General features: G+C 43.7%; 1 protein-coding gene across 2 annotated transcripts in view; it reads right to left on the bottom strand.

The window, feature by feature from the left end:
* Nucleotides 1–2368: 2368 nt before the first annotated feature.
* Nucleotides 2369–16609, bottom strand: part of PIK3CA (phosphatidylinositol-4,5-bisphosphate 3-kinase catalytic subunit alpha) — a 372723-nt gene continuing 358482 nt past the window's right edge. For both annotated transcript variants that reach the window (XM_069213071.1, XM_069213070.1), the window contains exon 20: nt 2369–3126. In XM_069213071.1, coding sequence (XP_069069172.1) covers nt 2856–3126 — 271 coding nt within the window. In that variant the 3' untranslated portion in view covers nt 2369–2855. The remainder of the gene's footprint in view (nt 3127–16609) is intronic.

Raw genomic sequence — 16609 nt, 5'->3', positions numbered from 1 at the left:
TTATGCATCGAAACTGATTATCTGTTTCATAAAGTTGGCAGAAAGAAAATACATGCAAAACAAGGATGGAGGAAATAAAGACAATTGAAATGGGCACAAATTGGTAAGTTACAGAATCAGCACGTCCTGAAACCTCGCTCCCCCATGGCCTTAAGAAATAAAAAAAATGCTTACATTCTGATCCTGCTCAAAACATGCAGTGTGGACAAAAGAGGTTGACATATTGCAAGAATTGGACTGACCAGTCATAGGCTCTGCAGTACTGCTTTTTTCACCAAAAACAGACTGGTGAAGGAAAAGGCAAATGACAAGGATCAATTTTCTGCCTGTTAGTCAAACTGTGACATCTTTTGTATGGAAGTTGGGACTACTGGAAAGCACTATTTCATAATCATCGAAAAGAGTAGAGGTTGGTGCCAAGCTAAGCCCTGGGGTCAGGGATTCCGTGGCACTACCATTCAGTGAGACTAAATGTGAGGATCCTCTAGCCTAGAGCAGATCTACTTTGTGTACAGTCATTTCGTTTTAGAATAACCCTCCTGAGACTTGTTTCAAATACTATGATACAATTGCTAGACAGAAGATAATTTCTACAACTGCAATACCCACAAAAGAAGAGTACAGGGCACACAAGTAGTAGAACTAGGAGCATCAATACTGTCCCAGTTGTACCTTATTCCTCAGAATGACCAACCATTGTTATCGTAGGTATCTGAAGAGAGTACAGACATTTGTTTAGCAACAACAACTTGCTATTATTTAGCTGGACAATACAGACCTCCAACAAGATTTCCTCCAGCTTTCTAAAGGTTTACATGAAACTGTAGAGTTATGCTGCCACATTGGGAATGAACAGAAGGATGCACGCAACCATGTGCCAAGATGACTTCAACAGCTCACAACCATTGTAAGAACAGTAATTAAACACCTAATATTTGCAAGGCCACTCATGGAAGAAAGTTCGTCTAGGCAAAGCACACTAATACCCGTTTACGCCTTTAGGTCAGCTGAAGGATCTACACTGATTTGCAGAATTGGTAACATTGTTCTGGAAAGAAAATTCCACAAAACATGATTGGTACAAGTAATCTGTTAATATTCACTTTAAAGTACATAGGGAAGTCCCTGAGGTCACGTTACCCTCTAATACTGGGGATTTTGCACAACTCCTAAGCAGACACTTATTTTAAATGATTGCACTGATGCTACGCAAACACATCAGGCACACTTACCACAAAATTTGTGACACATGGCCATGGTTTATATACACAGTGTAGGACAATTCAAACACACACAAGGACAGTGAAGAGGTTACATCAGAAAGACAATACATAAGACCATATAGATTTTTTACATAATTAAAACAAAATCTATGGCTGCAAGCCTGTCAGTGAATTGCAAAAACATATAATTAGTCTTTTGTTCCAGTGTGAAGAAATCACACAGGTTTTGAGTACCTTGGGATGAGTTTCGGCCTTGGAGGTTTGATATAAAGGAAAAAACATGAATTATCTAGACCACAAATAATCTTGATTGATAGGACTTAAGTGCCCAGAGGTCATAATTTTTTATAAAGTAAATCTTCCATTACCACTGAGATACAACAGAAAACTATATTGTATAGCAAAAAGGCTTCAAAGAGCTAGCACCTGTATAACGTGGGAAGATAATTCCATTACCATAAGTGGCCCTAGGAGAAACAAAGTCAAATGGTCCAAGAAAAGTAAACTGAAAAGGGGTTAAATAATAGGTAGAAAGTAAAAAATAAGTAGCTCTTAAATAACATAAATCAAACACTCTGTGATCATTGGCACAATACACCTCTCACTTTACAATTTGAAACCTGGATTCACCTCTTAACCAGGGCACAATATGTGAGTAACTGGTTACGCACATATTCACTGAGGAAAGCGGTGTCAAAATGATTTTTGTCTTAACAAATCAATTCCATGAAAACTGCCAATCTTGCCACATTTTATACCACCCTTTTGTGAGATGAGGTTTGTTTGGGAAATTTAAATGAGTCAGTTATAGAATAATCCTCATTGTATTTTGATGTAAAAAAGGACCAATGTTTCGGTTGTATCTTGCTTCATCTATGGAAATTCAAAGAGGCTTCCACCGTTTTGTAGCAAAACAAATGAGAATGACGTTCTGTGGTTTTCATGTTTCCTAAAACTTGGTTGTAGGTAACTCCTAACTGAAGGCCTTTCAGTTAAGAGCTTTCAAACTGTTAAGATGACATTTTAAAAGTGAGAGTGATCAGCCCCCATCTTTACACGGAGCTTCCACCTAGAATAAAAGGCCAAACATCACTTCAAAACTCAATGATGCTACAATGTTAAAAAAACTAGAAAGTACGCAGGGAGAGAGGAGACCTCTAACATTTTGTATGTCATTAGTCATACTGCACTTTTTAATATAAAATGTGTGTGGTTTCAAAAACGAAAAACATACATGGACTTTAAAAAAACATATATATATATATAAATATTTTACCATCGCTTCTCACTTTCCTCATTGTACATATAGACAATAATCATGAAAATGGATTCGAAACACATACTTCTGTTAGCCTTTCAATTGGGCTTAAGGCAGAACATACGAAACTGTGCAGAAGACTAAGGCAGTCTTATCTTTCGTGACTGTAGTGTTTTCTGAAACCCTGTTAGTGTTTTCATGATTTCGTTCTCACAATTGTCTTTATATTTTCTCTTTGCTACAGTTGCGATCCTAATGCTGTTTGCGGTTTGTGCAATTCCTATGCAGCTTGTCCTTGCCCTTCTCATTTAACAGTGCAGTTTACCACCCAAAAAAGGGTTAAAAGTCTTTTCTCGGATTCCTCAACTATCATTTCAGTTCAAAGCATGTTGCTTTATCGTATGGAAGATCCAGTCCATCTTTGTCGTCCATCCACCATGATGAGCATCATTCATCTGCTTCATGAAGTAGTCCAATGCTTCCTGTTCTGTTTTGTCCAAAGCAAGTGTTTTTCTTATGTATGCAATGTCATCAAAGGATTGAAGTTCTGGCATTCCTGACCCAAGCATCATGGAGAACAAATTAATGAAGAGATTTGCGTGTTGGCGTATTGCTAAGTAGGCCTTGTAACACATTTCTTGAAACCTATAACATAAAAACACAAATTAAGAGGCTTTTTTTTTTTAAACACATTTTCTGCCAAGTTTACAAGGATGAAGTAACTGGAGAAAGAGGACTAAAGTTATTACTGGTAAAATTAGTCTCCTAGGTTGTAAATCTCGTAGATTAACATACTTTGCCTGATTGTGCCACACATTTGTTTGTTTAGTAATGGTTTCTTGTCCGTTTCCCCATAAACGGAAAAAATGTTGGCAACAACAATGTGCGTTTAATGAGTGTCTTTGATTTTGCCCAGAAGGGGCACGGCCGCATATTTTTAGGGGTTCCCTCATCAGATGGCTTCAAATATTGCAGCAGGGAAACAAGTGTAGGGATCTATCATCACCTTCATGTCTTTACTACCCTTTTACATCATTGTGACGATGGTAGGTCACATGTGAATGTGTAGAAGAAATAAGCTGCAAAACCTGACACAGCTAAGCAATGTTGCTTTTTTATAGCCTGAATCTCACACATCCGCAAGTTGTGCAGTGACTTTACAGCAGTATTCTTCCTCTTACCTTACAGGCAGCTAGAGTAGTTGCATTTGGGTTTGCTAATACTGCCTGCTCCACCATTAGGTATCTTGAATGGCTATTAAAACAGTAATGTTACACAAAACAGTAGGGCTACATGCGCAGCTTTGCATGCCTAAATGTATTAAAGGCAGCTTTCGAGCCACTATATTTAAGGCCCAAATATGAGAAAGGGCTCTTTTTCCCCTTTTTAGTAAGTGCTACTCTAGCCATGCTGCACACACTTTCTATTAACATGTTGCATATTTTATCTTCTAATGCAGGTGTTAGCAATAGCTTATCTTTCCAATGTAGGTGACAGCAACAGCAATGCCTTGCCTGAATGAAGGGATCACTATTCGGAAAGCTACTTTAAAAGTCAATTCTTAAAAGTACATTTAGTCAAATTATGGCAACAGTCTTGTTATGGCACATTTAGATTCCATATGTGTGGTGGTTGCAGTCTAGCTGGTATCAACTTACTAATGCCTTCTAAAAGACAGGCTAGAGACCGCACTTATGAACAACAAAATATCTTCCTCTTCTGTAATTAGTAGCTAACGCAGCCACATGTATTTTACAAATCAAGCTACCCACCAGTAATAAATTATGCATAACAATTTAAGTTACTCAATAGTAACAATTCTGCGACTTGAGGCAGCTCTAGATTCACAAAGTGAATTTTTCCGCCATCTTCTGGTTGTGCACCCCATGATGTTGACTGTTACCCTACAATGCTGTACTATGACACCATAATTTTCAGATATCTTTCTAAAATCTAGCGTTAGCCAACAGCTTTTGATTTTACTAAAATTATATGTATAATGTACTTACTTTGGGGGGCTGTCAGCCAGCCGTTTTCAATTACTGGAATTTTTTTTCTACAATCTAGTGCAGCATATATAATGGACCAGTGAATTGAAACCGAACAGCATGGGGCCAGGTGTCAGCCTAATTCAGCCACTGCAAACTTACGTGTAAGTGGTCATTCTTGCTTTTTAAAAGTGAGCAGCTCAAATAAATTTGGGAAACTATTACATATTACTCCTATTTCTTTATAACAATTAATAACTATTTATACAATAGTCACAAGAAAGAAAAGACAACAAACCGATATGAAAAAAGGATACACAGCTGTGGCTTTTACTTACAGCAAAATAATTTTGTTTAGTCCACATTTTTTGTCAGCTTTCTGCATTTCAAAGTGTTGGAATGCCACTTACACAGTGACTGCCAGTGGTTTTGACTATTTGCAAGTGATCCTCCCATCACCTCTGGTGATTTATTTAGCCTGCTGCCTAAACAAGTTACTGAGGCACCCTTTTTAAGTCCGGCTTGACAGCACAGCTGTTGCCTGATATTCGGCATCCCTTTTAGGTCTGGCATGACAGCGTAGCTGCTTCCAAAACATATGTAATCAAAAGATAATTTTCAGGAGTACCACAGAAACTGGTTCATCGGAGTACAGTTTTTGATTTGTTAAAAACTGTGAGCTTACTAAGAAAGTGAACTTACACTCCAGTTATCTTTAATCATTTGTTTATCCAGTTTCTTCAGTCAGGCTGTTTATCAAGCATAGCTTTTGTGTTTGAGCGCTGGTGACAAACACCCTACTGTACTGTGATAGATCGAGCTTATTCTTAACTCTTTCCATGTGCCGGGTATGCATAGGATGGCTCCCGGCCGTCCTGGCACCCACCCACAGGGGGAGCGCTGGTGCTCCCCCTGTGGGCCATCCGTTTGCACCCAACCCTCCCAACCGACCCCCCCCCCCCCCTTCCCAAACCAGGGATGGCAGCCGAAGTGCCGCCACTATCACCCATAACCCCCTCTGGCATATGATGATGCTGGTGCGCTATCATAGGAAGTTTCTTCTAGGGGTAGGGGGTTACAGGAGAACAAGGAGGCATTTGGAGGCGGGGAGAGGGGGGATTTTCCTTTCCCACCAATGTCTCTTTGGTGTGCATTCCAGTTGCATGATCGTGTACGGTGTTTGGGGAGCAGCCCCAGTGACACCACAGATTTTATTTTTTGTAATATTGTTTAGGTCCTTCTGCTCCCCAGGGAAAGTCTGTGTGTGTGAACAGAAGTTCAACTGTAATTGGTGTAATAACAGCAGCATATTTAGATTTTTTTTTTGTGTGAAATTCTCCTTGGACTTGGGCACGATGTGTTTTGTGTTCTCTTATAAGTAATTTTCTTTCTAGTAGAATATCGTTAGTACCTCCTGTGTGTTTAGAGTAGGTGCAGGTGATCTTGAAATCAGCTATCTCTGGCAAGTGAATGGTATCCTATTCGAGTATATAGGTTATTGTGTGATTTGTACTGAGTGACTTTTCCTTCCAGGTTGCTATATGCCAGTAGTTTTACTTTCTATTTCATAAAGCCACACATTGTTTATTACTTTTTCCATACAGTGTTGGGTATTGTTGACTTATTAGTCAAGTTACTTTTATTAGTACGGATTATGGCTAGCTGCCGGATTACCACTCAGCAGGTTGTTGGTAAGCTTTTTGAACCTTCCTCTGACCAGAATTATGACGCTGTCTCTGCATCTGAGGCAGAGGAGGAAGTGCAAGATTCTGGCAGGCGAGTTTCCTGTCTGAGAGGAATCATCTGACGATGAAGCTACTCTTAGTGCACGGAAAGAGCCTGTTTTAAAGGAGGACACTGATGTGCTGATAGTGCAACAAGAGCCATCTGGATTGCAGCCAGCGGCTGAAAGGTTTCCCACTGGAACAGCTCAACTCTGGGTTGCCAGACTTAAGCCCCAGTCTAGACCTACCCGATGAGCTCCCACAAATCTAGATGAGTTGAAGTAGTTCTTGTGTGTAACTTTTTGGTGGGCTTGTTAAGAAAGCTGTTGCTGTCTTCATATTGGTCTACAAGTCCATTGATGGCAATAGCCATATGTCTTGCAATAAGGAGTCATGATCGGTATTTGCTTCTGATACAGCATTTTGTTGACAACGCTTTAGCGTTGACAAAAGATCACCCTGATTGTGACAGTCTTTTTAAGATTCAGCTTGTCCTTGATCATTTTGTAGACTGATTGTCAGAGATCTATGTTCCAGGAAAAGAAATAGCTGTGGATCAGTCATTTCAAGGTCACCCCCTCCCTTTCCCAGCTGTCTGTCCCCTTTCAGAGTTGGTGAGAAAATTGTGTGGGAAATTGATAGAAGACTTTAACAAAGGTCATCATTTATATGTAGATAACAAAATCTGTTCAAAGTGGACACTGTTGCTTTAGGCACAGACCACTATAACCGTAAAGGTTATCCAAAGGAGCTTGTTTGTAAATACCTTGAGAGGGGACAGTGATATGCCTTGCATAATAATGAACTGCTAGTTGTAAAGTTTGCAGTCAGGAGGGATGTTTACATGCTATCATCCTTGAAGAAAGTACTTCACCTCTGACTGTTTGGGGTTAAGTTGCTAAAATGTGCAAACCTGTGTGCAATTTAGACTACAATAAGCACATAGGTGGTGTAGATAGAGTATATCAGAGGTTGGAGCCTTACACTGCTGTTCGTAAGCCTTACATTTGGCATAAGAAGTTTGTGGTGTTCAATGATTGTTCTCCAGATTCAAAGATGACATTTGTTCAGTTTCAGGAGTCTGTGATAGGCAGCCTTGTTATAGTGGAACAGGCAAGTGTTCCTAGAGCTGGAGTGAAAGAGGATGTGGCTAGATTGAAAGATTGTCCCTTTGCAGATTACATACCTCTCACGCACCCCCCCCCCCCCAAAAAAATCCTTGTAAGAGATGTAGAGTTTGTATGCAAAGTGGCATGCGGAAGGAGAGTCTTATGTACTGCTCTGAGTGTCCGCCGTAAACCTGGGCTGTGTGTGCCCGCATGTTTTAGGTTGTATCGTATGCAAATGTTTTTGAGAGCACCCATGGGTGTTGTCTGGTCTGTATCATTTGATATTTATTGTTCAGTTTCACAGTTGCAATTAGTGTGATGTATTTAGAGCTGTTGTGTTTGTAGTTTTGTATTTACTAACAATTTGTTTGTGTTTTATTTTTTATTACAAAAAAATGTGATGGTGGTGTGCGTGAACTGGCACTCGGCTGGCTGTGTGCATGGCCTGGTGCTTGGCTGGCGGTGTGTACATGGATTGGCGCTTGGCTGTCAGTGTGTGTGTGAGCTGCCTCTTGGCTGGCAGTGTGTGAACAGTGACTTGTCGCTGGTCACTACACACACAGCTAGCCAAACACCAGTCCACACACTCCGTCAGCCTTTGTGATTGCTGTGTTTGGCATGTGGGCGTATGAAAGTGATGGGGCCCTGTATGGCGCTGTCCGTTGATGTGAGATTTGTAATGTGCTGGGCCTGCAGATGGCAGCACCCATCCCAAAAATATAAGTTTAGGTATATTTTGGCTAATTCCTCGGTCCCCTCCAGCCGAATTCACAAACCCAGGGTATCTATAGAATCCCCAGAATGGTTCTGGTGGGGGGGGGGGGGGGGCTACGACTAGCAGCAAAGGGGTTAAAGGTCACCCAAATGCCAGTGTGGTGCTAATAAACAGCTTGTCCTAGATAATCATGGTGCTTATTCTTCTCTCTTTATCATGTGTCAAGAAATATGTGCAATACAGAATGTCTTTGTTGGTAATGGTCACAAGCCAATGACCAAGGTAATAAGCTATTATGAAAAGTTACATTAAAATCTGTGGCCCTAACTCATTTACTGTAGAAAGGATTGTATATTGTTATTACTCTATTAACATCTGCAGAGGGGTACTTTGTTATCTGGAATCTCACTTTTCAGTAGTAGGCAAGGATTTTAGTGCTGGTTAGTACTGCTGACAAACAGAGTAGAAGATTTGCACTGTGATAATCCTTCTTAGCCCCTCTTTGGAGTCCTAGCGTTTTGCTTTGCCAAACATAATGCTGCATACATTTCTAATATTGCAACTGTATACCCGATGGATGTCTCTTGTTGGAGTGATAACAGTCAATAGATTGGTTATGTTGGCAAGCCAATAGTACAGGGTACATGCCTAATCGGTTTACTGGCAGAAGTCAAGTCCCAAAATATAGATCTAATCTCCATTATAAAAGGTTAGGTTTAGCTTATTTATTGTGAAAAGCATTTCTCAAAGCAATTATGCCTTTAAACAGTAGATTTTTATCAAAACTGTTAGAGCTGTAGATCAGTATTTTGTTAAAGAAAGAATACCATAGTGGGCAATGGTTTAGGTGTTTATCATCCTCTTTGACAAACCCAGGGTGAAGAAAATGTTCATTGTCATTATCCCCGTGAGGCTATTTTTAAAGGGGTTGAATAATGTTTTGCCAACTATAATTGTGAACATATATGTAATTTTATAACTGTATACATGATGGCTGCTAGCACATGCACACATCACTAGGCCTGTGTTGATTATGGTGTCAAGCCAATGGTTAAGCCTACAAGCCTCATTGGTTCACTGGGAAAATCAATGCAAGATTTCATCGGTTTGATCTGTTTATCATGAAAAGTTTTGAGAAAGCCAATAGGCCTGTTTTATATATTATGAGAAGCATGAGCTACAGACAATAGGCTTTCACCGGTTCATTGTTATTACACCATGGCCGGGCAGGTATTTTACAAATAGAATCTCACATATTAACATAATAGGCAAGGGTTTTGGTACAGGCGACCTACTCCAACAAGTCGCGGGGAAATAATATTTGTAATGTGATAATCTTCATTAGGTCACCATTAGGAGGGGTTTTGATAACTGTAATTTTGTACATATTTGCAATTGTATAACTGATGGTCACCTTGTGATGCAGCTTATGCACAGTGCAATAAGCGAGTTAACTATATTGACAAGTTAATGACAAAGGTTTTACGCCAGACTGGTTATCTGGGAAACGGTACGCCAGATGCCATAGTTCTGACCACTTTTCATAAAAGTTATGACAAAGGCAATATGCATTATTTATCATGAAACATCTATGACAATAAGCCTTTGCAGGTGGATTGTTATTGTACAGTGATAAGCCTACAGGCATGAATTTTATTACATGAAATTTAAAATTACCCATGTAATTAAGGATTTTAGTGCTGACAAAGGATTGAGAAACCCTTCTATTGTAGAGTGAGCTTCTAGGCTTCCGGCAAAGCCTTTTCTCTGCTATGCTGTACCACAATTGAATGGTCTACACAATCCACATGTGAAAATATGCACATTTTAAGCCAATGGCAAACAAGAAGTTATGTGCTTGAGACACTTGAATGACATCCTGTTTTTCTGGCATTTATTGACTGAACTAACATCCAGAATTGGTCAGAAAATCTTGTTCTTGTTGTGCGGTAATATACAGAGTAAACTCCCTAATCCTGTTCTGACTGATGCACCTCTTCTACTGCCTCCTTTCCTAATCAAGCCTCCACCCATTCCAACTGCAGCGGAATGTGATTCTTCTTTACATTGCTGATCTTTAGCCTGACTGTTGTTGGTTTTGCCATTAATTTGATTATAGATGTTGTCTAGGACCGATCTTTAGGGGTTATCCTTATTGTAGTCTACTGCATAAAAACAGACAGAAAAACATTTTTTTCCTGACTATATTTTTAAATAAGAATAAAAACTGAAATCTGGTCGTTTTTAGAGTAGTTCTAAATGCTGTGAGATGTGACTGCAAGGCCAAGAGTTTGGCAGCAAGAAATGAAAAAACAAAGCCCTCTTTGGATTTCTCATTGTAAGGTGGCATGACAACTGTGGAGCTAGCCGGAGCTACTTTATTTGTATTTCTGAAATTTAACTGTAGGTATAGTGATTATTTCCCCTGGAAGGCTCAGTGGAGTTTACATAAAGCCTTCAACATTGAGCACTACCTACATGTATAGCCAGTGGAGTTTTTTGAGAACTGGTGTCATGTGCTCTCTCTGGTTAGGACGGTGAAGGCGTCTTGCCGCAGAATATTGTATTTATTGTATTTTGCATATTATGAAACACAGCATACCAAGATGTAGGCTATAGGTGTACTTGAGCACACAATTGTGCAGAAAGTGCTCTTGTGACTTTCCTGGGATGAGGTATCACTAACCCATCCATGGCCATGGTTATCCGTAGAGTCGTCAAATCTCCCGACAAGGCTGCATTGGCATTCAGTTCTTTGGGCCATATGTCCTAGGGTGGTGCTTATGTCACTGTCCACACGTCAGTATCTTTTGTCTTTGAGGTGCTGAGGTATAGGTTGTTAATCCTCATTGATGCATCTATGGAATGGAGGCAAAAGCCAGGTTTTGGCTTGTAAAAGTCTTCTTTGAATGGTTCAGATCTGTAGATCGCCTCACTCCGTGGTTTGCCATAGAGCGAGGCCACAGGGCTCTGCAGGTTAAGCCGCTGCCGGCTCTCCGCCAAGACCGGTGATATTTTGGTTCTTCAACTTTAAGGACAGAGATGCGGTGCTGCAGGAGGCACGCTCCAAAGGTGATCTGTGCTGCGACGGAGCAAAGGTCCTTATATTTCCAGATTATATGAGAGAGGTTTAACTGCAATGTTGATCCTACACAGAAGTCAAGCAGAAAAGCAGAAACTGAGAACGATGGAGATATCCTACCGATTTCTTCCTGCAAGGCTCTGAGTGGTTCATGACAATAAGACCTATTTTTTTTTAGAACCCCACAGTGGCATAGACGTGGACATGGATAACTGAAGATTTCCCTCTAGGAACCCTCACCCCCACCCCCGAAGTAGTGGTCATCGACAGACCCGGGAGATGCTACCACCAGACAGTCAACAGAGGCGGCTTGCAGCAGCACACGCGCTCCAGGAGGCACAAGGCTCGCGTTCCGGGTCCCCCGTGGGGCCCCTGTCGGGGGGTACCACTCCAAAGACACTACCAGAACATCCAGCAAGCAATGGCCCTGATGGAGCGGAGAGGGAGCTGTGAGCAAAGGTGCTGACGGCTGAGTGCTTGGATGCCGCTAGTGACTCTGACCTTTCCCGAAGCCCGGTGCTGTAATTTCAATAATGGGAAGAGAGGGAGGGGAGGTTGTGTGAAACCCAAACTAAGTACATGTACACAATAAACTGCGTAATATCCAATGCTCTTTAATCCAACACTAAGGAGGGGTCCACCACTGGCCGTTAGATTGGGGTTTCAGAACATGCTGTGTTAGAGAGTAAGATGTTTTATAAGGGCGACAGATGCTTCTTGGGTAAGTATGGGTTGGGGTGGGAGTTCAGGCCATGTAACAAGGCATTCGTTATTGTTCAGGTTCATCTTTGTTTGCTATTACTAACAAACGCACAGGGATGTCGGCATACGCTGCAGTATAGAAAAGAGAACACACAACAGGGTGTTATGCTTACTCTCCCGATGAGGGACCTAGAGAATACCAGGGAGGACCCATGGGTAGACATTCAGTTGGCATACACCCAGATAGAATGGGCCCGATGCACATTATCTCATGGAACATTATTGGTCTTCTAGACAATATCAAGCGCACGGCCGTGCTCACATACGTTCGCTGCCATCGACCTGACCTACTCATGCTGCAGGAGACCCATCTCCTACAGGACTGCTGTCCGTTCCTGGCCTGTAAGGGCTTTGACAGGGTATACCATGCCAGGTTTGTGTATGGCTCGAGGGGAGTAGCAATACTGCTCCACCGCTTATTTCCTATGGTAGTCACCCAGGTGTGGAGGGACCCCACAGGGAAAATATGTGGCCCTGACCAGGAAAGTTGAAGGCCTCGCGATCAATGCCATTAGTGTATACGCCCCGCCTGCGGCCGTGCACAGGACTCTAAACAATCTTACTAGCTGCTCCTAGATCGACCCCAGGGGGCCACCACGTTAGGGGGAGACTTCAATGCAGTTCCCGACCCCACGTTGGACATGACTGGGTCCCCCTCGACCTACAGGCAGGCCGCTGCCGCCGGATTGTCAGGTGGCTGGCGTCCATGGGGCTGTGTGATGCGTGGACGGTTTGGCACCCACGGCACCGTCACTTCACGCATACCTCGGCAGCATATCATATACAATCTAGAATTGACCTTGTTTTATTGCCGGCCAAAGATTGCTGCCACCTCACACACATTGAAATTTAGCTGCAAGGGTTATCTGACCATGCACCACTCCGATTTGTAATGTGGCCTGCTCAAGCAGTGGTCCGCCCTTTGTGGTGAATGAATGCATGGTACTTGCAACACAAATCTCATGTTCAACAATTAAAACTAACACTCCAGGAATATTTTGCCCTCAACAGGGGTTTGGTTCCCTCACAGGAGCTCTTTGGGCCACGGGCAAGGCAGTGATGAGGGAGCCTTGTCCATTTCCCGGGAGCGGTCCCAGACCCTTCGCATTTCTCAGCTGAGGCCCGAGCCATCCAGCTGGAAGCGGAGTAAAGTACGCAGCTGAGCGAAGCAGTGGCCTGGCAACTCCTACTGATTCAAGAGGATATACGTGACCACTCTCTGGAGGTGGCTAAACACCTTTGGTGAGCGGCCAATGCCAGGGTATATGGATGGGGGGACAAAAATGGGAAGCTGCTTTACTGGTTGGTCCCCCACCATCAATCATGTAGAATTCCCCCAAAAGTTTTAACGCATGCGGAGAACCTGTCTCCAAGATCCAAGAAGTGGCGAACACATTAGCCTCTTATTATGAGGTGCTATATCCTCGGCCTCGGTGGTGATTGACTCAGGTCATGCCTGCCAGTTCTTAACAGACATTCCCCTCCCTGAATTGCCCCCTGCGGAGGCAACAATACTTGATGAACCTCTAACAAGTGAAGAAATCGGTGATGCCATCTCGTCAATGGGGGCAGGTAAGACTCCTGGACCAGACGAGGTACCATCGGAATATTATAAAAGTATTCCGGGACGACCTGATACCACACCTTACAGCCTTGTGCGAGGAAGTGGACCGAAAAGGCTTCTTTCCAGACTAGACGCAGCTACTATTGTGGTACTTCCCAAACCCCAACCACCATCACAGCTGTGTGCCTAATGCACACCAATATCCCTTATTAATAGCGAAGTGAAGATTTACGTCTCAAATCCTGCCTCACGACTTAAAAGGGTACTGCCAAATAATGCACGACTGGTATTGGACCCCTGCAAAACGCACAGAACAGGTCTCCTACCTCACGCAAACTGCTGGAGGTGTGCGGAGACACAGTGCGATCTAACCCATATCCTATGTGACTGCCCCACAATACAGCCCTTGTGGGAGGAGATGGGAAATACCCTTGGGGGCTTCAAAGGTATTAGCCAGCCGTTACACACCCCTCTGACGACCCCCCCCCCCCTTTCACGACTTCAGGAATGTTCCCGACTTGTCTAGACTGCAGCGCTGATTGCTACACACTGCTTTGGCAATGGCGAAGATCTGCATCCTCTGTCACTGGAAATCTATTGCTCCACCTACCCCGGAGGAGTGGCTAGTGGCGATGATACGTCCAGCTGCCCACGAACGTGTCATACAAGATCAATCTGCCCTGTTCACTCAGATCTGGGCACCCTTTCTCCCTGGGGATCCATCAAATGCCCCATTGATCACTCCGGCACTCACCATAATCTTGCCTGCAACCATCAATGCTAAGACTGCTTATGCTACTACACCGAAAATGTTTTCACACACATCCCTCACCCTACCCCTGCCCTTTTACCTCTGTTTTCTCTCCTGCTGAATCACTGCAGGCAAACAAGATCACAGGTTTGCCTCGCTGTATCAAGTTCCCACCCTCCTACTTACTTCCCTCCTTGCTCCACCCTTCACCCCCCCTTGTTTCTACTCGAACCCCCCACCCCCACCATCCAATCGCCATCCAGCGATGGGTGCATCACTAAACCTCCTCCCCCTCCCTCCATCTGCCCTCCACCTCTAGTGGATCTCCATCATTCTTCTCTTCTAGTATAGATTCGCTATGTCTATCCTCGTGCTCTGCTGCATCATTCTGGTGTTTTAGTAACTGCGCTATTTAACCTGAATCCCCCCCCCCCCCCCACCTCCCTGTCTCCACCCATATCCTCTCCCATCCTAGGTTCACAGAGATCACTGCGAGGCCAGGTAACAAAGGAGGCGATGACCACTTGCCACCCACTCCCTCCCTCCCTCCCTCCCTCCTCCAGCTATCATTGAGGGGACGGCTGCTTCAGCCTGCCTCGAAGGCCAGAGCAAATGTGAACACATATGTAATTATCTGGGGATAACTGACATGATCTAGGACACTCTCCCCTTCGTATGTCAAGATTGCCTTTCGACTCTCAGGCTTCATGGATAGCATCTCGCTCCCTGCTGCTCCTCTTCTTAATTTTCTCTTTCTCTGTCTCTCTTCTATCAGTTGGGGATCACCAGGGATGACTCCCCTTACAGTTGTTTCCCTTCTATTTATCGGCGAAGTGTACAGGTATAATGTGTTCTGTACTCACATATGGTTGCTATTTCTGAATAAAAAAATTACAACACACAAAAAAGGGTACTGCCACTGCTGATTCACCCGGATCAGAGTGGATTCATGGCCAACCAAAGCACGCAACATTGTATACGTCGTCTACATATGGCCCTAGCCCGGCGCCGACAGTTGCCCCAGAACCCAGCCCTTTTATTTGTTGATTTAGAAAAGGCCTTTGACACTGTTGGCTGGGGGTTTCTCTTCCTAGTGTTGCAACGTGCAGGTTTGGGGCCTAGATTCTTCTGACTAGTCTGTGCTTTATATGTCAACTCCACGGCCCGAGTGCAGGTTAACGGTACCTTATCCTCTACATTTTCTATATGCTGGGGAATGTGCCAAGGCTGTCCCCTGTCCCCTCTGCTCTCTGTCCTGGCCATTGAGCCTTCGGCACAACTGATCAGAATAGACCTACTATATAGCAGCCGGAACTGGGGAACAGCCTCTGAAGACCGAGTGGCCCTGCATGCCGACGATGTTCTGCTCTACATGATGGAACCCAGTCAAACTGGCCAGAGGAGCTTCCACCTCCTGTACTGCTATGAAGAGGCATTGGGGCTCAAAATGAACCCCGCCAAATCGGTGTTGGTGCCACTAGCATTGTTGCAAGATTGCTATGACTGGAAGGTGGTGGTGCCCATTTGTCTGCTGAGATTTCAATACCTTGGTATATGGGTGCCCCTCCTTCCGGAACTCACATGGAACTTAAACCTGGCACCACTGCTATCTCGAATCAGGACAGACCTACAAAGATGGCAGGCACTGCCATTAGCAACATCACAAAACAAAATAAAATGTTGAAACTTTTCAAACACTCACCCCCAGTCACAGACCTGGGTTTAATACATCGTTATTTTGCTCGCCACGTCACCCAAGTTTAGACCCAGCCATATTCAAATCAGTCTTGACCCTGTTCCCCATGGGAACAGTCCAGCCCGAACTGCTAGGCCAGGTCCTCCCTGGACAGGAAACAAGCATCCTGGAACCGGTTTCATGGTATCACCCTTCATCAGCCGGGCTAGCATGAATCCAGTGGCGCAGCGAGCAAGGGACCCACGTCAGGTTTAATACATGATGAAGTGTCTAACCCATGGTCTACTTGCACTACAGGCTCCAGGAGAGAAGGCCCAAAATGCTGCATAGTTAATTTGCCCACCTCTGAAATACTGATTGTCTCAACTGCTGGTGAAGTCGAACATGAATTAAATACACCAATATTGCCCCCTAACTCAAGCGACAAGCGTCTTTCTGCCAATTCAATCTCCTTTGCTATATCATCAACAGCCCTCGCTAAGGAGTCCAAAAAGGTACCTTGTTTGGAGCGATTAGCAGTGGTGTCCTTGCCTGGTGCCATCTTTCACTTGCCCATGGCCTTAATATACGCCTCCAAAATAAAAATATAGACTTCCTTTAACCAATTTGAGCAAGCAGCGGAAAAAGGCATCCCAAATTTATGCGCCGGCTCGCATGATCAAAACCAGCAAGAGGCTTCTGCCGTGATGTAATGTGGGGCCTGCAGTCCTAGGCCCTGACGTGGCATCCCACGCAGC

The sequence above is a fragment of the Pleurodeles waltl genome, chromosome 11 (assembly GCF_031143425.1).
Source record: "Pleurodeles waltl isolate 20211129_DDA chromosome 11, aPleWal1.hap1.20221129, whole genome shotgun sequence".
NCBI classification, from domain to species: domain Eukaryota; kingdom Metazoa; phylum Chordata; class Amphibia; order Caudata; family Salamandridae; genus Pleurodeles; species Pleurodeles waltl.
The sequence above is the reverse complement of the archived record's forward strand: the minus strand, read 5'-3'. Positions and strand labels throughout refer to the sequence as shown.